This window comes from Pseudopodoces humilis, chromosome 2 (genome assembly GCF_049639895.1).
Source record: "Pseudopodoces humilis isolate 2021_Gansu_Grassland_sample_001 chromosome 2, ASM4963989v1, whole genome shotgun sequence".
Taxonomy (NCBI): Eukaryota; Metazoa; Chordata; class Aves; order Passeriformes; family Paridae; genus Pseudopodoces; species Pseudopodoces humilis.
The window spans coordinates 38628661-38655452 of record NC_142201.1 but is presented as its reverse complement, the minus strand read 5'-3'; the positions used below and the strand labels follow the sequence as shown (position 1 = coordinate 38655452).

The 26792-nt window shown below is 39.1% G+C and overlaps 1 protein-coding gene across 2 annotated transcripts in view; it reads left to right on the top strand.

The window, feature by feature from the left end:
* CLYBL (citramalyl-CoA lyase) overlaps window positions 1–26792 on the top strand; it is a 163505-nt gene that overhangs the window by 66181 nt on the left and 70532 nt on the right. For both annotated transcript variants that reach the window (XM_014263033.2, XM_088051573.1), the window contains exon 2: window positions 21749–21938. In XM_014263033.2, the coding sequence (XP_014118508.2) occupies window positions 21749–21938 (190 nt within the window). The remainder of the gene's footprint in view (window positions 1–21748; window positions 21939–26792) is intronic.

Sequence of the window (26792 nt, the reverse complement as noted above, 5' to 3'; positions counted from 1 at the left end):
TACTCAAGCTAATGTTTTTATCTGCTTGTACCAGGAGAGCTTTGATATGTCTGATGGCATTACACTAGGTGTGTCAACTTGCCTAATGCACAGAGTAATGCATGGTGCCTGAAGAGCTGGAAGACCAAGATAGGTGCCATGAAAGGAGGCAGCTCAGTGCTTCTGACACTTTGTTACAAACTCGCTTTCCTACAGCAGGGAGACATCACGTGTGTCTTTGCGGGTGCTGTATGAAATCTATATAATCTATTTCATATAATGTCAGGCATAATGTAAGGCCTTAGAGGAGGATTAAAACAGAAAGAAAAAGGAACAAAAGTGGGATCATTTGGCCTCCTAAGGCCCTTAAGGGAATGGAAAACAAGTGTAACAATGTGATGACTGTAGCTCCAAGTTGTCTCCTTGGTGTGACTCTGTTGTGGGGCTCCCTTGTGTACCTACGAACTGTGGGATCTGCCTGTGCACCCCACTGAAGGTAGCCTTGGACGCACCCGGTGCCGCTCCAAAATCACAGCTCACCAGGATAAAATGGAGAGCAGTGAATTTCTTTAAGGGTAGAGAAGCCCAGAGGATAATGCAGTCATTTAACTGCCTTGCCTGGCTTGATGTATGAAGTGGACTCTCAAGTAGTTCCCATAACATTTTGCTGGTGGTTTAATCATTACCAAGAGAAAAGCCTAAAGAATGCAGAGAACAGGACACCGCACTTGTGGGTTTTTTTCAGGGGTAGTGTTTTCTTCTGTTTTTAAGAAACGCATGTCTTTGATGAGATATGGCTGCAGGCTACCATTTTACATTTTATGGCTGCAGGCTACCATTTTACATTTTATGTCAGCTACCTTTTGTCAGTGGCTCATTATTGATGCTGTATTCTGTTTTAATTCACACTGCTCTGCTAATCAATTACAGCATTTATCCATTAATCAGGTGTTCTGACAGGGTCAATAACTGCTTTGCAGTTTTGTGGAGTGTTGCACATTATCAAGCAAGTAGCAAGAGTCAGTGGATTAGTTTAGCACGGTGTTGTTTTTGCAGGCTGGTGGACCTTCAGGGGAGTAAACACCTAGTGAGGCTTCTGGCAATTATCTGGGCTTTTTTGGATTCCTTGTCAAAAACCTCATCTGTTTCCAAAATTTGTCCTTGCTGGTGGGTGTGCGAGAGCAAGTCCATGAATGCGTGCGCTCACGCATGTGAGCCTGCATGCACCCATGTGTGCCTGCCTTTCCCCATCTGTGTGTGTACAAATAGACCTAGGTACCCTGTAGCCCAAATATCCACCTTATAAAACGTGCCAGTTCAGCTCCATGGCTTGCAACAGCTATACTGGTGGTAAATCATCACCAGCATTAAAGGGTTTTTTTCATTTTAGCAAGTGGTATAGATAACAGAGGGGGCAACACTTAATTGGACAGTTACAGTTTTGGTAGTTAAGTTACCGTCTATAATGATGGTAACAGGTTTCAATTATCTTTTTTATGACAGATGTACCAACATTTAATTGTTTCTCGTCAAGTGTGGAAAGAAAAGACACTTCTGTAGATTTTTCAATTCTTCTACATGTCACTTAGCTGTCTGCACCATTGTTTGAGCTCCTTTCTCTCATCCTTTTTGCAGCAATGAGTTGTGTCATTCCCTCATGATCAGCACTTTTGTTGTCTTTGTTTTTTGCTGTACCTCAGAAGTCCATCTTTTCTTTCATCTCCTTCCCATTCATGCATGAGGGAACAGTTGTGCTCTGTTGTGGGGATGTTCCGCTGGATTTCAAACAGTAGGGTTTCTTTTTATTCTCTTCTAAGTAGTACAATGGGGCTGAATGTCTGTTGCAGAATGCACACACTAATATGCCAGGTTATTTGGTTTCTAAGAAGTCAATAAAAATGCTACATTTAGGTTCAGTACTTGGCTTGCTTTTTTTCTGCTGTTTGCCTTTCGGTCTTCAGTTATAAATCTGTTTGTTTGTTTCTAGTTATAAAATATAATCCTTGATATTAAATCCAAGCGTGGAATCAACAAACACTTAGGAAAAAATGTTACTGGCGATGGAGTATTTTCACACTAGCAGATTTGGCAGACTCTGTCCTCCCTGATAAGGAAGGGAAAATTGCCGCCAAATCTAATTAATGGGGTCTATAACAGGAAAGGAAAGAGAGAGGGAGTACAGGGTGGGAGAAGATGCAATCATGAGTTCATCTTGGCAAAACTTTCTTGTTTCTTGGAGACTTAGCTAGTCTTTGCATTTAAGAAAAGGTAGCTTTAGTAGATTTCATTTTTAAATGACTTTTTTTTTTTTTGCTTGTGCATGTACTTAGTTTATAAACACTTGTTCAAAATCCATTTCAACAGCAAAAGGCTAAAGACATAAAAAGCTAGAGATATCTTCAGACACTTTGTTCTCATACTCAGGAACAATCTTCAAAATCCTTCTTAATGAGGTCATAAAAGAAAAAAAATCGAACAAGTGGTACTTGTGTACCTCTCTAGGATGTGTCATCGGGGTCACTTGCCACTAGGTTATCCTATTTAAAAAGGGATTGGGATAGTTCAATCAAGCATTGCATTAAGAGAGAGACTTTGATTAATTCCTTCTCTTCTCTATTGTGCTATAGATAATTTCAGTAAATTTGTGATACTTTTTTCTTAGTCAGTGTTGAGGCTTAGCGTTCTCAATGCGTCATGCTGAGTATTAGCATTTATTGGGCCTATTTGGCTGAAGTAAAGACGAGTGTAGGCTGCAGACAGCCCTCTAATCTTTGACAAGTGAGGCCATTCTTTCAACATTACCGTTATCTCAGGTCATAGAGAGAAAGTGTTCTCTTACAGGTTTGCTGCAGGAACAAATATGTCATGTAAAGGAAGGGGAAGAAGAAAAAGTAAGTAGGCTGATGATTTATTACAGATTTCTTTTTAGAAAAAATAGATGTGACTTTTACGGAGAAAATTACTGTCTTGAATAACTTGTTCGTTTTGTGACACAATGGGAGAGAATTAAAGGAAGGCAGAGCTGAGCCTTGTTACCAACTTGTGCTGTGACTGGAGACTTGAAATGCAGCAGAACTGCAACTCAGAACCCAGCTGTGGTTGCATTATATCTATACTTCTTAAAACCTAACTTTTTTTTTTTATTTTTTTAAGTGATTTGCTTTGGTGGGAGATTTCCATTTTCATTTAATTCTCATTAAAAAAAAAAAAAGAAAAAGAAAAAAACCTCAAAGGACCTGTTTTGACAATGAAGAAATCATGTTTTGTTCTATTTCCCAACTTAACATGCACTTTTTTTCCATTTGAATATAGGTCTTTAGAATTTGCATGATATGTCTTTTATTAATTGTAAAAAAATTCTCTCTTTATGTTGTTTGGTGTAATCTCCCTTCCCTTCCCCGGCTGATTTTGAAAATGTGTGTGATAGTTGCTCCGGAGATTCAAGGCCCTGTTTGGGTATACACATATTTAGGCGCTCTTTGAAAAGTGGATTTTTGACCTGATAGACCGTAACGGCTCCCAGGGAGCCACTATGGTCATTGTGTAAATCCTTCTTAGTTTTCGGTTTACTCACTTGATATACCGTAACGGCTCTTAGGGCCGTTATGGTCTTTTGTGGTAATCCAGCTGCTGCACATGCGTGTGAAGCTTTTGTGCCTGAAAATCCTGGGGAAGTTTTGTTGGGAGCGTAGCGGGCACGTCCAGAATTGCTTCCTTTCTGGTGGGATGGGATGAAATGGCTGGAGGAAAAAGTGATGGCTCTTCTTCCTTTCCCTCTGGCAGTTGCCAAAAACGCTGGGGCACCTAAAGAAGTAACAGCCTGCCAAAAAATGTCTACAAAAAAGCTACTGTCGGGTGCTCAAAATATCATATGGAAAGACTGATTTGATTCAAAATGTTCACAAGTGTGTAACAGCTGATTTTTATTTATGCAGTTGTTTCATGTATGTCTAAGATGTGTCAGGCTACTGCCCAGTGGGATTTTTGACAACTGAGTTATTGACCCTTGAAAACGGGGAGTTGTAAGTGAAAGGCTGATATAGTCGTAACTATAGCAACACTGTCAGTGTTCCTGTAATTATTAACTTTTTTTAATCAAAAAATTAAGAAGCTGTTTCTTTTCTTAAAGAAACCTCTATTACAAACTGATGATGCCACCATGGAGATGTGATATGTTGAAACAATGCATGTCAACTAATTACTAAAATAATTAAAGTACTGCGAAGGTATCGAAAAGAATCAAACATCACTTGCATGTATGAATGAGGCCTATCAGTTCAAACTGTTTGTACAAGACAGTGATGGCAGACAGGTTTAGCCATCATTTTGTGCTGTGTAAAGCTGTTGGAAGGCTTTATTTTCATTACTTGTGCAACTTTTCATGGAGTGGTCCCCTGAGAGAGTCAATGTTTGTACTGAGGCTGCAGGCAGAGATTCAGACATTTATTTGGAGTTAATTCTTTTTGTATGGGACCAAGTGATTTGACTGCAATGTGTGTGTCTGCTCTTAGCATGGAAAGTGGCTGTGATTCCCACAGATGCAGCTTTACATGGGCTGCTTGGCAGAGAGCACTTCAGGTTGTGATGCCAGTGGATTGTCAGAGCCTGTGTCTCCCTCTGCTAAGAGTTACCAGAGGTCGAAAATCTCTATCTTGGTGTGACTCTAAGCACATGTGAGACATGTCTTCCTTGTGCCACTTCCCAACTTTTGCTCAGTGGTGGCTGTCAGCTGATGTGTTTCAGGTGGGGCACCTTCAAAAAAATGATGCTGCTGTTCTGAAGTAACCCATCACCCCCATGGGGACACAGTGAAAGACTGCCCATCTGAGTATGGTTTTCCAGGACTATATGTGTGCGTGTTTTGGGGGGAATCAAGAGGGGAGGGAAGGACTGTCATATTTCAGCAGGATCTCCTGAGCTGCTGACCATATGCAGAACACTGTTACAGTTTTTTAAGACTTGGCAAGTCACTAAAGCTTTTATTATTGGTCTAGAGTTTGTTTGCATTCTATAACCCACCTTCCCACAAGGATGAGAAATGTCTGTTTCTGTATAAAGCTTGCACACCTTAATATTTAACATGAGCACAGAAAGAATTTAATTTTGCCACAAATGACAGCAAGTCCTCTATTTTCTTATTCCTTATGATCCAAACTATTGATAGTACTATATTTAATTGAGCTCTTTAATTCCTTCTGTTGAACAATCAGTTGCTAAGCTTTCCTTAGCCAGGTTTTAGATAATGGCTTTTGTTTTTGCTTAGCCATCTGTCCCTGTATTAATTGTCCTTTTTCCCTAACATTCACCCGTAATTTTGGCAAACTGGTTCCTGAGGTTGGTCTAAATTCATTTTGCTTCATTTTCTATTGTTGGACACTGTTACCTTTAGCATTTCACACATTTAATAGATGCAGTTCTGGCTACTGAAAAGAAGTTCAGTCACACTGTGTTTCAGGGAGCTGAAGTTTCTTTATTTTTATGCAACATTCAGTGCTGGCAAAACAATCTAGAGGCTTGAATTAAAATGGTTGCTTGTGTGCAGGAAATCAGTGTATAGGCCAAGTAAAAATGTTTTTTTCTGTTTTCTCTATGAAGTGAGGTGAGAGGTCACTTAGGTAAGGTTTCAGAAGAGCTTCTTCAGGGGTGAGCATAGAAGTTGCCATTTCGTTTCCATTCTCTGCACTGAACTACTGTGTTCTGTGTGTTTCACACATCTTCTTCCCCAGTCTGTCACTGGAAGGCCCTTAACCAGGCCCTGATTCAGTGGTGCTCATACTCTTCACATTATGCTCAGCTTATTGGCTGAATCAAGATCCCACTGTCTCCTCTTTGCTTCCTTCTCTTCATCCCCCATCCCTGACTCTTCTTTCCACTGCTTCTTTCCTCAAAGAAATGCCACTCTACCCCTGTTTTCCTTAAGTGATACAGTTGGCTGCCCTGAGTTAGTGCATCTTCTCTGATGCTGCATCAAGAGACTCCTCAGTCCCTACTTCATTCATTCTTCCCTCACCAAAATCTCTACTGACCTTGTCCTCTTCCTTTTTCTTCCCTTTTTTTTTTCCTTTAAATTACATCTTCACCTCACTCTTTTAATCTTGCCTTTGACCTTGTTTTCTTCAGACTTTCTAGGTGAATGCCTACTGTGTCTCCTTTTTTACATCCCTGGTTGATGATGTGATTTCTTTTCCAGGGTCTCACCTCCTTACCTTGTTCATCTCTCCCACAGTCCTTCCTTGTCTTCTGTGGTGGCTCAGTTGGGGACATATCCAGGCAGAGTCTGCATTGTCTCTTGCACAAAACCAAAACCCATTCCTCCTTGCGGTGCCTGGGGACCATCTCACCAAGACCTTATGCATTTGTGACCCCTATCCTGGACAACTGGACCATCCTGCCTTGCTGTGTACTGGCTGCTCAGGGCTGCCTCTCTTGCTTTGACTCACCTCTAGAGCTGCCTGTTGCATGTTGTCAGCTTCAGTTTTTCATGTCTGTGGTGCCCAGGTCCTGGGCTTTCCTCACTTCATTACTCTGCCGGACCTGCTTCTTGCAGCTTACAACTACCCTTTCATTCTCTTCCTCCTATAGATGGTTTTTAGGCTTCTTCCTTACTGGCCCTCAGACATGAACAGTCTTACAAAGTTCTCCATCTTCCCTGTTTTCAAAGGCACCCTACCTTGTGGTAGGTTAAACATTCATTTGTTGATTGCTGTTTCCAGGCAATGGAAAAGGTGTAGAGAGTAACAAAAGTGTATTTTGAATCAAGATGTGAATGTCTGTTAAAATAACAGGGCAATAAATATACTGCAGCTACCTGAAGCCTTATTTATCTCTCCAGCCTCTTTTATCTTCACTTCGCTATAATTCAATCTGTCCTGGTCTAGAATCTGTCTTCTGTTTGTATTCTTCATAACAGGGACATTTTTGCAGAGGTTAGAAAATAATGAAACAGAATATTTGAAGATTAGTATAATTAGAACCACATGCAACTTAACTACTGGTTATTTATTTTTCAAACTAGTATAAGCCACAGAGGCATAAATAAATGTACTTACTAATAGTTATAATATCCTTTCTGTGTATTGAAATCTAAAAACATCTTCAAAATGCCCAAGTTAGCATGTATGACTGTTGTCATGGTGGGAAAACAATTTACATTGTATCTGCTTAGGACAGGAACAGTTTGTTTTTCTAAGGCCTCAGCTGCAGTTTTCACAGCACAGACTGGGCCATTAGGAGAGGGAAGGAGAACATAGTTTAGATTGGAAAAGACCCTTAAGATACTCATGGCAAGAGTAGGCCCAACCTTATCCTGGTGCTTTCTCAAAAGAGAAAAAGGAAAGAATTATTATCTATTCTCCCAACCCCCCACTTCTGTGGTTCAGTTTAATGGCTCTGGGTACCGCTGTAAATGCCTGTTTTAGCCATTAGTTTTTATTCCCCCCTATTAACATATGCTGGTAGAGAATTGGTGAAACAGCCCCTAAATTCCCTCCTTCACCTCCAAAGTAGTATGAGCAGGGTCAAGGAAAAGAGGATATAAGAATGTTCACTTTTTTGTGGCTAAAAGTGTTGAGCTCCAAGAGATGAAGTGTAAAGAAGGAGAATCACTTGTGGCAAAAACCACATGGCTTGTTTATTCTGGCAGGGGTTTGTCAAAGACAGCAGGAACATGAGGGGCAGCACTGCTTTGTCTCACTGAGACACAGCTTCAGTCTACAGAAGCTGTAAATATGTGGGGTCACACCTGAACTTGAAAGATACGCAGTATACCCACAGTGTGTGGATGCAAAGACCTCAAGTCCTGCAAAAGCAAGGCAGGGCCATCGATAAGTAATGGTGGAACAGCCTTCAGTCTGTTATATATGGGGTCTTGGGGAGACTTTGTATTCCACTGGAGAATTCCCACTCTAATGCCTTTGCTGGAAATGCAGGAACAGTTTATTCCATCAAAGTATGAGGAATGAGACTAAAAGCTGGGGAAAAACAGTTTTATTATACCTTGGATTTAAGGAAGTCAATTCTTTTTTGCCACTTTCCACTGATCAGTGCTGCTGTTGTACTATGCCATCTTGGGTCATCTTATATACATACATGTGTACCTTTATAGATGTACATTTATATGTGCACAAACACATAGATTGTGTATGTAAATAGATATACACAGGCACATAAATATATAAACATAAGCACACATGCATATAAATATTCACCTCCAACTATTGTGCCTGCAGGCCAAAAGAAAACCTTACCTTTAAGGGTGGGCCTATTTTAATGTCTGCTTGGAGTCCCACATTCTGTTCTTGCTTGCACACAGGACCAGTGTTTTGCATGTTCTCCTTTACACACGAATGACACAAAAAAGGAGGAAGGCTTTGCTTGCTGGATGTGTTCTAGAAAAGAGAGTGGATATGCCACAATTTTTTTTTTCACCACATCTGATGTTAATCTCTGTTAACAAATTTTGCCATTACCGAGACACCAGTTCAACTAAACTGTTATTCAGGAAGAAGATAAAAAATGAAACATCCATTACATTCTTCCTATCAGCTAGGAAACAGATGATGGAAAACAAGGCACCAAGCGAGACTAAAACTGGTTCAAACCATCCAAATTCTTTATATATAATATCAACTTTGGGAGGTACTGTTTCTTAATATTCTTAGAGATTACTGGTATGCACTGCAGAATTAAAATGTACCTTGAGGCCTTTGTGCTCAAGTATATTTAAAATGTTACCCAAAGGAAAAAAAGTTGGCTGATTCAGCAATGGAATAATTTTTCTCTTTATCCAGTATAGGACAAAAGATATATGTCATCTAACAGTCTTATTTCCTTAAGCCTAAACTTGTATTCATGATACAGGTTGTTAAAAAAGACTTAAAGGAAAGCCAAGTGATGCCTTTGTGCATTTTCACAGGGATTGTTTTTCCTCACAAGTTTATATATCAGTGAGTTGAGAGAGTCTGTCTGACGTTCAGTTTTTATACAGATGTGGAATGCTGTAACACTTACTTAAAGAAACACAGCTGCTCATTTAAATGTCATAAAAGTTGTTATGTGGAAGTAGACTTAATCCTATTTCTCCTTACAGATTTTATTTTCATGTAATCCAGGACTTTTGCTTATCTATAATGTACTATCATTATGAGCTAAAAACCTTTTCTTTTTCATATGTACAGATTGCAAGGGAGGCAGTGGATTTTTCTTCTTCACTTATTTTAAAATAAATATTGAACAGCCTGTGTCAAGAATTGAGAGGGGAAAACCCCTCACTCTTAAACTCAGACAGTTGGAAGAATTTCTTCTTCATGGGTCTCACAAGCAAGCTGTCTGCTTGGTGACTTCTTCTGTCTCTTTCTTCCCTTCCCTCTCTGCCAACTTCTCTCTAATGTCCAATTCTTTCCCCAATTCTAGGCAGCCATTAAGGACAGGGCTGTCTTCTTCTTCTAAAAATTAGTTTTAGGAGAGGGGAACCAATGATGAAGATGTGTGTTGCGATGCAGTGAGATAGGAAATCCACATTAAATGGAACTGTGATGTTTGGGAGAAAAGGGGCATCCTGTGAAACAAGGCCATTGGTGAGGGGAGCAGCTTTGATTCTTCAGCTTTGCCTAAGTGTCAGTGGGCCTTTCCATCTGTTCACTGGCCACAGTAAATATATGTTATGGCAACCAGAACCACACAAGTAATCTCACCTGGGAAATACAGATAAGAAACTTCCACAGAGCATGTAACAAAATAAGAGAGCTTGCACTTGCACTTGCACAGGCCTATTAGGTGCCCCCAAAAAGAGCTGCAACTCATAATTTGGCCTTTTCTTTTTTCTTCTTCTTGGGTTTTTTTTTTTCTTTTATAGTTTTATGAAAATAAAATCATACAGATTTGCAAAGAAGTTGATTTTCAGCCCATCTGGATAATTTTTTCAAGTGTCCATATTGATGACGAACTGACCATCAGATAGGCTGGGACTTTCTAAGCGGGGGATCTGAAACACTGACCTGGGCACCAAGGTTTTAGGACAGGTTTCTGAGTTTCCTGGGATGTTGCAAAGCTAATCTGATGAGTTCCGTGAAAATGTTAAGAGAATTAAATTATAAAAGTAGCTTTGGAATAGGGAAAAAAAAAAAAAAAAGCTTTATCCATCGTCTGATTTAGCGTTAAAATGTATTCCTTGGCCAATGTTTATCCTCCATCACACATTTGTATTATCTGCCTGGTAGGTTCAACAAGGTCTCCGAGCTTGCCTACACAGCAAAGCCTTATGCCTGGTAGGACAGGCTGTAATGGTATGACTGACATGTTCCTTGAAATTGGTTCCCTGCTGGGGACACCCTGGGATGGGGTTCATCTCCCCCAGGCATGCTCACCTCCTCAAGGGACATCAGGAGCTGCCTGGGTCAGGAGGAGGATTATGGCTGAATCTGCCCTTGAAAGGTGCACCCAGGGCTTTGACCACACCCCCCAAATATGCACCCATGGGGGTGGCAGGACCTGACCCACCAGCTCAGTAGAGTGAGGGGCTTGACCCTTTCAGGGCAGCAAATGCTGATCACTCATTATGGGCAACTCTGTGGATAGAGAGGTGCTGAGCTTGAAGAGACTGGTGGGTGCTAAATTTGCAATTTTTTTGTTTGTTGACCTTACTAAGGAGATGGTTTTGGAGGGCCACTGCTGAGTTAGGGTTTGGCATGCCTGTTCCCATATAATAAAATTATTCTTCAGTTGTTTATGTGAAAGATCAAAATGATCTGACAACTGTCACATATTTATCATTAACATCACCATATTTGTTATTTCCTTTAATCCTGGATTCCTGAAATCTCACCTTTAACTTTTTTTTTACTTTTCAAGAAATTTTTTATCTTTGAAAAAGCTTGAAAATACAAAGTCAGGGACACAGAACCAGAAAATAATGTTTCAATATGCACTTTAAAAATATTGCAATTTTTAATGCATCATGTTGTTTACATTTTTTTTTTTCTTGGTGGTGTTAGCAAATAAAAAATTAACAGCTTTTTTTTCCAAGATGTGTATGGAATAAGGGGCAGATGCAGGATAAATACTGAAGAAAATGTAGACGTTTCATTGTCCTCTGTACAATAACAATAATAATGTTAAATTTTGTAATGTGCTGGAAAAGGCAGGGAAATAAAGGAAGTTTCATTATTGGATAAAAAAGCACTTAAATAAAGTGTTATTTACTGGAGATCATGAAGGTTCTGTCTTTATAATATTTTATAATCCACCCACTGCTATTATAGTTTGGTATGTTTTCACATTGGATAATCAGAGATGTATGTAAAAGGCACAGAAGTCAGAATTTTTGGGCATTCCTTGCTATATTTTGAAATTAATAAAAAAAAAGCTGGTTTTCAATTGATGTCATTTTCAAAGGAAATAGGGCTGGGATTATTATTGTTACTACCACAATCATCATAGAAAGATTCCAACATTTTGCTAACATTGAGTAGTGCTAACAGCACAGAAGATTCATTTGATCTTATATAATGTTTTCATGGTTAATAAGATTTGCATATGACATTTTTGCATGATTATAAGTGCTGGAATTTCATTGCAGAAGGCATTGACTCCTGCGATTGAAGTTAAGGGAGATTTTTTTTTCTTTTTTTTTTAATAGCTAATCAAGAGTTTAACTGCCTCTGGGGCATTTTAAGAAAATGTTATACTGTACTTAACGAACATTATACTACAAATAAGAGTGATATTCCTGTAATTAAAACAGTCTGGATATTGCTTAATGAATGCTTTTCTTATCTTAATGTGTAGGCAGTAAGGATTCATGTAGTTGCCTTTATTAACTTGTGGAGTTAGTTAAAAAGCTGGTTAAAACAGTAAGTCCATATCAGGTCAATATAAAATCCTTATGCAGGGATTTCATTGCTCTTATAAATCCACTAGTTAAAAAATAAACACAGATGCTTGTTTGTGCCATCCTGAGCCATATTGCCAGGTAGTATTTCTGCCTGTAGACATTTCCAAAGTTAAGTGTTGCCTGGAGCACTGCAGGATTTGTAAACGTTCTTCTTTATCGTCCGTTTAGGAAATATTTTTAAATTTCCACCAGGCTTGTATTCAAAACCAGAGAGCAGTTGGTTTTCAATTAGTGTGGTCACAATTGCTGTTGAATTAATAGCATTGTGTATTCGTTCTTCTTTTCTGTCATAGTGCATCAGGTTTGATGTAATTACAACATTTTCTTTTTTTTTTTTATGTAATTGCAGTACATTGTAGTTTTATAGTTCTGTTCTTCAGCGGTTTAATATTTAGTAATTGCTTGCTAAACTGTTCTCCACTGCTCAGTTATTTGGCACAGAAAACTGAATAAGTCCAGTTTAATACAAAATAATTCTTTGACTTAGCAATTCCTCTGCATAATATAATAATTCTACAGAATAATGCTTGGCTAAACATAAATCATATTTTTACTTTTAATCTTATTCTGAGAATATCATGCAGGTTTGTTTTTTTTCTCCAGCTGAAATTGAGCATCTTTATATTGTTTAAAAGATATTCACCACCTGGATTGCATCTGTATACATCTAAGTCTCAATTTTGCACAAGTGTCTGTATAAGAACCTGAAAAAAGCAGGTTGACCCATGTATAGCCTAAAAACACACGGAAATGGAACAGTTTCATAATTCAAAATTAATCCCCAGTCCTGGAGGCACTTAAACACACGGTTAACTCTAACTTTGACTAGTTCTTTTGATTTCTCTGGGCTAGGTACATGCTCAAGTGGGTTTACAGGAGAAAGATCAAAATGCAGAGAAGACTGCAATATTTTTTTTCTTTTTCCTATGTGGTAAAAATGCCTGTGCTTTATTTAGTATTATAATTTACCTATGTTTCTAAATTCAAGAGTCATCAAAATGTTTGCGGTTTGACTGTGGACTGATGTAAATTGAAAATTGAGATAAAATATGGTCTACCAGTGAAAAATTCTTAGAAGTGTGAAGGGACCTTCAGTTTGTAAAATATCCCCACTACAGCCAAAACTGTGAAGACAAGAGTTTGTAATAAAAAATCAGAAATTCTGAAAAAGCTGAAGTGGAGCAGAAATTCCTTCTTTCTTCTGACTTCTGCAGCATTAGTATATTGACACTCCATTTCCTTCTGCTAAATTTTGTCAGTCCAACTTTAGTGTAATTTTATTTTAACTCCAATATGAATCAGAAGTGATTTCAAGGACTGTACTGTTTTCCTTTTCTTTCATGCCATGCAGACATGGATATCTAACCTGCACAGGCTCTGATTAACATAGTGACTCTCTGTTATGGATGGCAAGATCATTTTAACAGGCAGGAATGGCACTTTATTGATTCTGACTTTATCAAGTGCCTGTTTCTTATTTTGTATATAACTCATTAGCAGCCTGCTCCTAAACTGCTCAGGAGCCTTTGGATGAGTTTGGGACTCGGACTTTAATCACAGTTATGAGCGTGGAATTTTTGAATCCTGGTCTGAATCTTGACCTTGCAGCATTTAGCCAATGTGCACACAGCTGGACCGGTGGCAGGGGCTGCGAGAGCTCAGTAGTGGGGATGTTCCCGGTGTCCTGGTGTGGGAACCGACACAGAGAGAATAGAGGGGAGTGGGGAAGAAAAGAGGAGAAAAACATGTTCAGTAAGAAAAGAAATTCTGCCCAAACATAGTTACCAGTTTTTGTGTATGTACACTGAGATGGATGGGGGCAAAGTCAGCGTGTGAAAAGGCTGGGGCAAAATTAGGGGAAAGGGAAGTAAGTACCTGATGGTAAGATGGAGGGGAGAACTGGAAGAGCCAAGAGTGGTTTTGCAGTGACATAAGGAATCTCTTCAAAGTTCAGCCTTTCTGCAAAGGCCACTAGGATGTGTCTGGCTACATAAAAGTGCAACCATTGCAGATTTGTGGGTTTTCTATATTCACTTCCTAAGACAGATTTTGGCATAGGATGTTCCAGGACAGGTTTTTGGTTATATATGCCTGGTCCTCCCCATAAATTGGAAGATTCTCAACCTCCAAAGGCATGCTTTTTCCTTTGTGCCACACAGCTCTGATAACACTTGGTGCGTATTTGTCTGTACACAAAACACAAAACCAAGTGAATCAAAACAAATTATACATCAGCGTCATACATCCAATGCAGTATCCTCTTACTTCTCAATGCATACCTTAAAAAAGGCTAATTTATGCACAGTTTTCTAAATCTTTCGATATTGCTATTGATCTTCACCTTTATTGTGGGATATTTTTGTTATTTAAAATGTGTTGCAAATTTCTGTTGCAACTGCTAGTGGCAGTTCTGTTATAAAAATGTAATGCAAGGGCTTCTCTTAAGAAAACATACAGCTAAACAAAATTTTGCAAAATCTCATTATAGTGTTGTAGATTTTAAAAATGCATCTTAGAAACTGAATTAGTTAAATAAATGAATTCACTTAAAATTGTCTTGAAACAAAAACTGTCCACATTTAGTGTTTATTTCTGTATATTTAGAAAGACGGGGAAATTAATTGTTATCTTAACTACATGTTTCTTAGGTGAAAGTGGCAAAGTTGAGTGTGTTACAGACAGACAGAATGCTTTTCCATTGCCCTGCAGTGATGTGGGTCTGATTAAGCAGCAGAAAGCATCCCAAGAAGCCAGATACTTTGTGAATGGTAAAAGCAAAGCGAGGTACAACTCAGCTCGAGAATACTTTATGGGCATGACGAGTTATTCAGAGTTATCCACACCGTAAGGAAGGGAGCAAAGCCTCAACTGTACGTCACATATGCTAAAGCTCCCCAAGACAGGACACCAATTAACCTTGGATGATAGCAAACACACACACACACACAGGCTGCCCGAGAGGAGCAGCCTGTTGCCATTAGTAGGAAGCAGCAGCCCTTGTCACCCTGAGCCATTATTTAAATCTCTTTCAAAATTCAATTCTTAAGTCAAAGAACTGCAGCACTCTCCTCTTCCTCACAAACAGACTATTTTTGCTGCCCTGAAAACAGGAGACGTTAGTAATATGAGAAGCCAGTGGTCCTTTTATTTTTATCCTCGCTGTCCAATTTGGCCATTTTGAATTGAGAAGAAAAAAATGCCTGATCTTCAGTCAAAGCAATTTAAGGCATGATGGAGCTCAGAGTGAACCAAAACAGCAGGGTCAAATGTAGTTGAAAGAACATGGTGGGGTAAATAGAAGGGGTTTTTTTTGTTTTTTTTTGTTTTTTTTACATTTAGTGCTTCTGGGAGGAGAAAGTTTGGTTAACTATTTAACCTATGATAGCCTTTTATCATTTTATGGCTTAAGGGTCCATGATTTTAAGCCTTTGTCAGTAAGTTCTTGGTTTGTATTCAGCCATTTCTCTGGTGCCCAGTTATATGACTTACACTGATTTACTGGAGGTAGGAAAAAATTATAAACAGCAGACAAAGATATATTTTTCCTAAAATTACTTTCAAGCAACTTTGAATTTGGTGCTTAGTTTTCATTTCCACTCACACTTCTCTGTGTCATGATTTATTTTTTTTATCAGGGGGGCTCTCCTTCCCCATTTGTTTCAGCTTTCTGTTTTTTGGCTATAATGCAACGTGTCCTGATCAGTTGGAGTAAGTGCTTTTGAAAGGTCACTTGGAAGCCCCCTTTTCATTTCTCCCTGCTACAGTTTTTCCAGCAGGCAAGTGCTCTCAGGAGCAACCCCCTCCAATCTGTCCCTTTTGATATCCAAAGCTGGTTGTTACGGGGGTTAAATTTCTTAATTCGCTGAGTTTTTGTGAGCGATTCTTCAACTCACCACTCTCAGTCCCCGCAGCTGGGTGCAGACCGCCTGTCTCCCTTAGGATGCTGTGGAAGTGTTAGGGTTTATTATTTCACCTTCTTCACACTTTTGGGGGGTCGATTTTATACCTTTATGTCTTCCATCAGCTTCAGGGGAATTAATCTTCATGTTACATCTGTGTGAGATAGTATCGGCCTTATGGTGGGAAGTTTAAAATCAGACAAAGCCTCTCCTGGTAAAGAAAACTGCTTGTCAAGAGATCTCAAACCATGAGAGGTGGTGGCTTCTGCTTGCCCTGGCAAGGGCTTAGGTTTGGGGGGCTTCTTAATTAGTTTTTTGAGGGTCAGGGAAATGACCGTACTGAGTCTGGAACAAAGGAAGAAATCAAAATGTAAAGCTGAGTGTTTGGTATGTTGATAACCCCCCAGTTTTAATTTCAGCATAACTGGATCAGGGTGAGTGGCAGTTGTTATGTAAAGTTCCTTCCCTTACATTTTATTCAAAAGTAAATATCATAGCTCTTCACATTTAACCTAAGTATTTTTTTCTTTTTTTTTTTTTTTTTGTTTTTTTTTTTTTTTTTTTTGTTTCCCTGATGAGGAGCTGTTTGCTTTACCCAGATTTATTTCCACTAGGAGACCACTAAGATTTTGGGGACCTGTATTCTGATGATAAAGTTCGTGACATGAGCTTTTGTTTTCCATTTGAGGAAATGTTAGCATTTTTTCACATGTTAACTTTTTAACAATTACGAGGAATTTCTGTTCCTTGAAAACTGCTGTCCTTTTCTTTTTCATCCCCTTTTCTCTCTTCTTGATATTTTTATTTTCCTTTTATATGGAGACTTGTAGATTTTGTCACTTCAAACATTAGCTGTTCCTCCTCTTTTCTTTTGCTTTACAATACACACTAGGAGATTTTTTTTTTTTGCATATTCCTTCCCTTTCTCTGTGAGATATTGTAGTTCACCAAATTTAAAACACTACAGTATTTAGAATCCCCGCAGTGCCATTTTAAGTATTTGGACCTGAAAAATGCCCCAAGTAATAACTACCTGAATTGCTTTTAATTACACAATATAGCTGCATCATTTTACTTCAGATTCTTTTTGATTGATGCTGTAAGGCAATTGTAACCATGGATGATGGGATTAAGTGCCTCTTGAAGTGACTTTAGCTTCTTGTGGGAACAAAGGGAAAGAAGAGAACACTTAGTCCCTTTTTGAGTGAACAGCCTTTTTTCACTTGCTATATAAAGAAATACAATTAACAAACATTATCCCCAGAGGTGAATTGAAATGTACATGCGGACAATAACCGCTCTTGACTGCAATTAGACATATATGATCCGAGGTATTTTGGCCATTCATTAGTGCTAATTGTTTGAGAAACAAGCCCAGAGAACAAATGATTAAAATGTTAGTGCCATAACCAGGATTATTAGCATGTGTGATAAAATGCATGCGCCGCAGCTGTACCAATAAAACTCTCCAGCGAGTCGCTTTGATTCGACAAATACTCAGCGCGGCTGCGAGCCCTTCGTATTTGCACAGGGCCTGCTGATGTTTATAACAAACAACTTGTATCTTCTTTTCTTAATTAGAAAGAATTACTATGCAAATTGCGGGCGCAGAAGTTTCCTTTGTTTTTGGCAGATTATTTGTGTGTGGTGGTGTGCTACTCCCCGGTAAATTCGAAGCAGGAAAACCATTATGTTTTCTCCAGAGTGGGTTTTTTTTGCATATATTGCAGAAATAATTTTTAGGAGGTTTTCCTGCATTAGCTGGGTCTTGTTCAGGTGGTGTTGTGGGTCTTGAATCACTTCTGTCCTTCTTCCATGGATATCATGGTATGCAGTTACATGCACAGAGGTCAAAAACACATGTGGATATTATCCAGATTTTTAAAAGTTTTAGTGAAGTGTCTAAAAATGCTCTTTGCAGACACTTTGACAACACTATGCCAAAGATTGTAGAAGGAAAGATTTGACCTATTGAGCAATGAATATTTTTCTATGTGTTTGGCAGATCTTCCAGGGGTGATTTGATTTAGCAAATAAACAGAGAACAGAGGCACAGGTTAAAGCGCTGGAAATCACTTGTGTGAGTACTTTACTTTGTGAGCTATATGTTGTTGGCTTCAATGTGACTGCACAGGTGTGTGCAGTTAAGTATGTGTATGACTATGAGCAATGCTGGAATGTGAAAATACAGTTTACGGCAGGGAAATTTGCATAATTTGGGGTAATTTCACTGCTCGCAGTCACGCTGTATGGCTGCCATTGCAAACTGCAGTGTCTCCTGGTAGTCAAATAGATTTTCTTTTCTCCTTCCTGAGGATGAACTATTCACTCTTGGGTGAAATGGTTCTCAGAGGACCACGAGTAACTTTAACTTGCCAGCTACTTTTACATATTTGATGAAGACTTTAGTAGAGTGTTATGTTTGCTGAAGAAATTTAGTTTTATTTCCAAGACCCAAGAGCACTCAGCATGCTGCCAGATGCTATGAATGAAAATATGCTGCTGTAAAACAATTTAATGAGCTTTACCCAATAGCCTAGTCCTTGTTTTAACTTACAGTGCTTAAAGGAAGAAACATTGTCTTAGCAAATTCACTTGGCTTTTGTCCATGTGTTTAGTTTAAAGCATAGTCAAGCTTAGTTTGAATCATTAAAATACTTGGAGCCAGGAAACATATGTAAGATTTTCCTCCTCTTTATGGCACAGGGTTAACAGTATAATCAAGACTGCAGTGCTGTGTGGGTTTTTTGTCCTAAAAAAGCAACTGCTGGGGATTTTTTATTCTATCAAAATAACAGAAGTCAAGATAATCAGGAGAGTGTTTTCTACCAGACTAGCTAACTGCTCATATACAGAACACCCCAAGCCTTGCCACTGTTTAAAATAAGTCTATAGACAAATGGATCTATTAATTAATCCATGTCTTCCTCTGATTTTTTATTGTAGAACATAAAATATGACTTTGCAAGGAAAATGCACAGTGATGATTAAAGAATATATGTCAAAGAATTAGCATGTGATACCATTTACTGCAGTCATATCTAAATATACTTTTTGAAAACTTTTATTTTATATTAATATTTCTAGAGCTCTTAGTTTTGAAAGGAGAAGGATTCTTTGTTGGTCCACTGACACCAGCTCCTGCTGTATATATCTTTTTCTTGGCCATACCTTTTGAAAAAAATATTTATTCTTCAACTTGCTAAGATATCCCATAAAACTAATAATGTGACACATCAACAGTATATTTTTTATAATAATTTATGTCCTAAGAAACCTGTTGTTTGAGCCCATGCGGCTACAAAGTTGTTTAGCTGAGGAGGAGATGTCAGTAGTCACCTGGCAGTAGCATTTTCAGTATTAAGCCTATTAAGTGATGACGTTTTAATGGATTAGGTCTATCACTTCTTTGGAGTCAGGTGGTCTGCTGAGGAAGCTGTACTGCTCCTCCATCTAAACACAAATTCATAGGCATGGATGGTGACACCTGACTAAATCTGGTCTACAGGTAATGGGTTTTCACCTACACAACACTGCATGCCATTGTGTGTGGTATGCAGAGCAGGGCTGCCTTCATGGGGCTTGCAGCAGTGAGAGTGAAAACGGCTGGTCAAACAGCCCTTGGTTTGATGACAGCCCAGAAGAAATCCTGGGAAACATGTGTGACAGAAGATACATCTCATCTCAGCATGCTCTGAGATTATGGTGTTAGCCACGTCTATCAGGTTTCTGGCTGGTTGGAGGGTTGGTGAGAGGCAGTCATTAAGGGTGCTTCAGGGGCTGCTTGGCTCTAGGCTGGAGTTAACTATTAATGGGCTGAGCTCTTTGACTCCTTTGTGCCCTTGGGAACCACAAGACTGAGGCCATCAGAGAAAGAGAATAGAAACTAATCACTTTTGTTCCCTCATATGTGTTTAGGGAAGGACTGCAGACTTCTTTACTGACCTCTGTGTCACACTGAAAAAAGATCCTCCTCTTTCCGTTTGAGATAAACCAGTCTTCCACCTCATCCTTGCTCTCCCAAAGTGTACTACTGCGAGAAAATTAGATTAAGTGGATTTGTCTAGCAGCCACTTGAGTTGCCACAAGTTCTATTACCATCCCCACTTCAGCCTGAAGCAGGAAACGTGAAGTAGATCGTGAGAAAGAGACAGAGAGTACTTTGGAAGGGCTCAGTGGGTCTCAGTTGTGTGTCTCCAGGTGTTGATAGGACCTCCACCACCTGAGTCTTGAAGCTGTTGCTGTTATTAACAAGGGTAGTACTGGCATTTTTAATAAGATAATTTTTATTTAACTGCCAAGCTGTCCCATTTCTTAAACTGAGTTAAGCATTACCAGAAGAGCCTGGCAGTGGTTTTTGTAGGCTCTTAAAGTGGATCCACACAGAGTATGCAGAGATGCAGCAGATGAGATGACAGAATAGTTTACTGAGGTAAAATGTGATAAAAACTTTCCTCATATTTTTAACCCAAGTCTTATATTCAGCTTTTAGGGTGCACACTCTAGGGGAAGAGAAGGTTCTTCAACAGATTCAGCTTAGAAAGGCAAGTATTACAGCGGTCTGTCAGTGACTACATTGGCTCTGATTTAGATTGACTGAACTTGTTTCCAAGCATTTGAGAGCATTAGTCATGTGTGCTTTGAAGAAAACCCATATGTGTGTATAGCCACGTGTCATCCAAGTCTAGCAACTTGGGAAGCGTTATTAAGAGGGGCATAGGAAAATGCATGGGTCCCTGACATGATGCAACAATGACATGTTCAGCATGGTGCTAGGAAAGCTTTGCATTATTCAAAGTGCTGAATAATATACACGATAAAGCATAATGGTGTTATATGGTAGGATTATTTGGTGGTGTAAGTGCTTTGTGCTTAGTATGAAGGGAAATTATATTATTTTGTCCTCATGTTTGATGTAGCAGAATAGGCCTGGGGGGTACAACATGCAGTGGTGAGGAACAGGAGCATGCAAGGGGTTTTTTTTTTTTGGAAGGCCGAGAAACACAGTGGCACTCTCTATATTCCTCTGTGCTTGTAATTATGGAGCAAAGCAAGCTCCCTCTGGCACTCAAGAGCAGGCTCCTCTGGCAGTCCCACAGCCTCCAAGTGCACTAACCCAGCTCCTGCCTGGAGCAGGTTAGCTGGGCCCTCACCAGGAATGTCAGCACATGGTGGAGACAACCCCAGACCTCACACCTACAGGCCGCAGGGATGTTAACCTCTCAAGCCGTGTAGCAGCAAAGGCTCACACCTGCACTGAAGTGTGGTGCACAAAGCATTTACAAATTTTAAAAGACTCCACAGCCAAAAATCTACTGCTGATGCTGGTGGGTTTATGAACTCTGTCAGTGGAAGTCTGTGCTGTGGATCTGAAGGTCTGAAGAGAGTAGCGAGGTTCCACACCACACGGGGTTTTCATTTTGTTTTCTTAATTTTTCCCTCCATCATCTTGCTTATTTAAAATTTGCATGCAAATACATTTGTTGATATAATGCTAAGGTTGCAAAATGAACTTCGCAAACCTGTGCTTGTTTTAACCAGCACCCCTGACATTCACAGTGTGACATCCAGCTCCTGGAGGAAATGTAGCAGATAGCAGCCCCCTCCCCAAAGCAGTCCTAATCCTACAGAGTCCTGTGACAGGGAAAAACCAACCACCACCCTTCTGTATTTCAGGCTTGCTGTAGCACCCAGATCGGGCAGTGTAATTAAGGCTGCATGGATGAACCTCAGCCCTGGCAGGTCTTCAGTTATGATTAAGTTTGCAATTTCTATTGAACACAGTGGTTTTAGAGTTTCATATTGTAATTAACTGTAATACTGATATTTCCCTAGCTTGACTCTTCCAAAGGGAAAATATGTATATAAATATCCCAAAACCAGCCACTATCTAGGTAGGAATGTTTTGCTTTTAAAATATAGTCAAGTATTATTTACAGCATTGCTGCCAATAGTCTAATTTCAACAATATCCTTTACAGGGTGGATTCTCCTCTGCCAGCTGGTGTTCCTAAGCTTAGTTATCGCTTTACATCATCACACAAGTATGTTCCCAGGCGGGCTGTGCTGTATGTACCTGCGGATGATGAAAAGAAGATAAGAAAAATCCCATCACTAAACGTAGATTGTGCAGTGTTGGACTGTGAAGATGGTGTTGCTCTGAACAGAAAGGTAATTAAAAATTATCTGTGTGATATAATCAGCATTAAAGAGAACTTGTGGAAAAACATTGCCTTTGCCTTAGGGAAGTGACAACCAGGAAGACAAAGATAACTCTTAAGATATACAAAATAATGGCACAGTGATAAGCTTTGTGAAGGCGTTGGGAAAATCTGGTTACCCAGAACTCAAAGAGATCCTGTGTGACTAAGTGGGGAGGGAGTTTTGCCTAAATACAGAACTGGGCATAAGCTATCATCACAGAAGTGTGGGAGATACTGTTATTATTGCAACACATTTCTTAGGGAAGAGGAGGAAACAGTCTGTAAGAAGAGAAATGGGAAAGGAAGCATTAGTACAGAATTACCAGGTGGGCGGTTTGTTATTGAAATGAAAGTATCTTCAGATTGTGAGCGAAATAGAGTGAGTCTGGGTTTGAGCTTCAGGGTGTTTGGAAAGATATACTTCCTGAAATTTTGGGGGGAAATGCCATTAGGGATGTTTCTCAAGGAAGGAGAAATTAGATCTGAGAATATCAGTGTTTGGGACAGGGATGGAGAGCAGAGTGGGAGATGGATGTGGATATGTCAAGTACCTGTGCCAAGTTTTTGTTAACATTAAACTGTGGAAAAAGAGAGAATGATCTAGCATGCATTCAGTTTCACTTACAGGGTTTTTTTTAATATATGGAAGTAACAATTTTGGTATGCTCACATCTTAGAATCATAGCATCATTTAGGTTGGAAAAGACCTTTAAGATCACTGAGTTCGACCTTAAACGTAACTGCCAACTCAGCCATTTTAAACAATATATACAAGAAATTGGTGCAAATGTTTCCAGGTGAAAGCTATTTATCAACAGGAATGTAAATTTGCTGTCACATTATTTTCATATTTGTTGGTTTTCCTAACCGTGTTTTATATTAGGATTAAAACAAAATTTGACAGATTGATAATCTGGCTGCAATAGCAGCTCTATTTGCTTGCTCATTCATAAGGAAATAAGGAAGATGAGCTTCTTGTTACTGAAACTGATAACATTTGCAAAACTGCATTTGGTTGCAGTAGCAGCTTTTGAAGCTGTGGCTATAAAATAAAAATATTTAACTATTTTCTATGCAATACTTTCTCTCAATGAAATTTTGAAAGATTGCTTTCCCTGTGCCTTACCCTCACTATTATGTTTTCTAATGGCTGACAGAGAGCACCAGAAGAGGGGAACCCATCCCCATACCTTAATCTCTTTACCATTTCAGTGCCTGCATTTCTTACCTTCAAGAGCTACAGCACTGACCACAACTTCATGTGTCATCTCTTTCTCCTTCTTTTCAATCTTATTTTCTAGCTGTTACTTTGACTAAATCAGAAAAACAGAAACAACCTCACAGCATTCACAAGGAGAAAATTTCTCAGTGAATTTTCTGAGGAGAACCAGTGGGAAGAAATGGCTAAAAAGCAAAGTTGTTATAGTATGCTGAGTACTAACCCTGAAAGTGGGGTTAGACCTGATCCTGGTATGAGTAGCACAGGGGCTTTTGCAACACCTTTGGGATTGGGCAGAACAGTAGGAGGTCTTCAAAAATTCAGAATAGGAAAGGTGATGAGACAATATGAAGATATTGCTGAAATTTTTTTTACAAAGGTAGCTTTAGTCTTGCTGAACATACCTACAGATCATGCTGTTCTCAAATCCTGGTTGGAGATCCACATGATGTTTTTAAAGGTTCAGATGCATAATGTCACATGATGTAAGCTGTCAACTGCCTCTCAAAGTTTCTGACTCTGTAAGACATTGGGTATTTCTACAACAGAAATTTAAATTTTGGTTATGGAAACAATTGAATATTAGTAAAGGGAAGTTGCCTTCCCTGTGGTACTATTCACAGGCAAAGAAAGGATTTCTTTGCCACTGACGTACATATGAAGTTTCTCAAGTGTTGTTATACATTTTAAAGAAATTACTCAGAGTTACAGGCTCGGTGATATTTTAAAGTGAACAGTTCTAATAAAAATTCTGAAACCATAAAATTAGAAATAATACAGATTGCAGTGTTGATAGGTCACAAATGCATCACACTCTTAGAGACAAAAATAGCCGGTATCTATTTCAGGTCTTCACAGGAAACTGTCTGAATATGCCTTCATTTTGATTGTGAAAAATAAAAAGGTTTTAAAAATGGCTGCATTGACATGCTTGTATGATTCATATAAGCCAGCAAGCTGAATTGCATCTTATAAAATTGAAAGGTCTCTGTGTAAAAGCTGAGCTGTCTCAAGGGCTCTCAGCCAAGCCAGCAGTTCTTGCTATAGTTTTCCTCTGTAGAGCTGCATTACTCACAGTGCTTGTAGGTCAGGTGGATCTATTATCAGGTGGAAAAGTTTTCTCTTCCTGTTGAAATAAGGAAGATTTCCATGTCAGTGCATTCATTTTCCAAGAACATAGCTGAGATTTTGTAGTTAGTTCCCACAGGTTACGTAAAGTTACCACCCGTACAAGAGAGTTTTCTAGAACTCCATTTTTTCCAGCGGGATCCTGTCTTGCTGGTGCTCTTCTTCAGAGCATCCAGGAGGTGTTAGCTCCCAGGTCAGCCTAGCAAGATAACAGTTGAGGTTCCTACTGTAGTCTTTATGTATCTTTCTGAGTCCTTGGCGATTGTTTTGGAGAATTTTGATGCCTCCAAACCAATGCTATTTGTGGCTTTATCTTGTTTGTGGTCTGCAGGGTGGTTTGGAGAAACTGCGATAACATGGCACACTCTGCAGCTCCCTTTAGAGCACCATCAGGCCAGGCGGGCACAATCCCTCCTGCCAAAGATGACCTTTGAAAATTCTCTCAGGCAAATTCTGAAAGTGCTATGATTTGGCCTTTTCTTTCCATGGGGAGTGCTGGTGTTATAATTAAGAATCAAAACAAAGCCCCATGTTCCCTCTGCTCATGTTTTTTTTTTTGTATCAGAGGCGTAAAAGCAATCCCTTGGAGTGTACATATGGCTGAGAAAAGTCTGTGCACTCCTCTAGGAAAATAGGAAATGTTATTGTTGATCCTCAGGAGCTATATAGACCTCATTCATCCAATGAAAAAATTACTGATATTCAGGCCTGCACTGTAAAGTTATGCCAGACTGATTAGAGTTTAAGCTCCTAAGCTTTATTTAATGTGAATTGTCATTATGTTGCTTTGTCTCTTTTAGAAAAAATGTTGCTCTCTCCTCCAGCACTTAAGCAAGAGAAGAGGAAGCTTCAACTCTGTCCATTCCCCACATCCCTTCCTTGAGAGGGGAAGTTGTGGCTCCTGAGCCTCTCCTGTTCTCCCTAGTTTCCTCAGCAGTGAGGGGAAGTTTGGTTATGTTAAGTGGAGGTATAGGGAAGGGCCTATTTGACTAATCTGAAGCATGTCCTCTTAGAATCACAGTATTAATGTGTTCATACATAATATCATGGAGCCACTTAAAAACTCGTTGTGCTGTGTCATGGAAGAAGGAAAAATCAGTTAATTCTTTTGAATTGTCTGTTTTTAAAAATAGGATTAAAGCATGACCATTTTTTAAGTGGTCTACTATGAATAACACATATGTAAGAGATGACTCTTCATTCATTACAGTTAAGAGCAGGTCATCCACAGACATGCTGATTTTATGGAGATTTCTCCCCGTGAGAATGCCTCCTCCATCTCTCTAGTGATCTGATCCTGGGGTCAGAACAAACAGCACGCCAGAGAGAGGGCATCCTTGCCTAACATTTTCCCCTTAATCTGAGACCTTCTGACCTTTTTATTCCTTATCATTGATGATAAGAGGCTCTTGCATATAAAACAACACTTCAACTAAATTTGCGGATGGAGATAAACACATAAAATGGGTCAGCATGGTATACAAAAAAAAAATTCGAGGCTTCCTTTGTTGAGATGCGTTTCCTTACTGATGTTATTGAAGGATTTTATAGTATTAGTGGAAGAAAGCTCCAGTTGGTTTCCATAAATCTCTAGTTACTTCAATTAAAACCAACAGTTTTCCTGTATTATATGATGATTATCTCTTTTTGTTTTTTTGGTTTTTTTTAATAAAGCTGTGTTGGTTAGGATTTATCAATGCTGCAGGTATTTCTCTAAGCTCATAGTGAGACTGTTAGCTAGTACTTCATAGGCACAGTTGCATGAAACATTGATAACTAGGTTATTTTACCAGGTCTTTGCTTTATTTATAATAAATTAGTACTGTACCTAATTGTATTCCTCCTACAGGGAGAAGGCTTGCTGATAAAGTGTGTAGAGAATGATTAAATGTACACAGGCGCATAGTAGGGTGACTTCTCTTCAAAAGATGCACAAAATTAAAATGGGAATGCTGCTTTCCCCAGTGGCTTGTCATTATTAAAAGTCTGAGTAGCATGGGAAATTTCTTCTGTAGAAATTGGGGAGTCCAAAAGTCTCTCTGGTTTATTGTAGGGAAGCTGAACTGTACGGTGAAACTCTGCAAGGCCTTTTTGATCCTTGAAGAGTTCTGATGAATATACATTTTTATGAAAGTTGTAAAGTGTTTTCATTTCCTCATTAATCCCACCATGGTCCTGGAAGAACTGCCACTCCTGAGTACTGACTGTGACAATAAAAGTTTTTGTTCCTATTGTTTTACTCTACAAGCCAATCATCTTCCTTACATAAAGATTTGAGGATTCATAAGGAGATCACAATATTCAGCAATTTTCTTCTTAATGAGCTCAGTAATGCCTGTTTCTCTTCGAGCAGAGCCTTTGAATTGCCAGTTATTTCTTTTCCACTGATTCAGATGTATCCAATTAAGTTTGACTTGGACATGTACTGATATAATTATTACTGCTGACAGAATGGTGTCTAGAAACTTAGGGAAA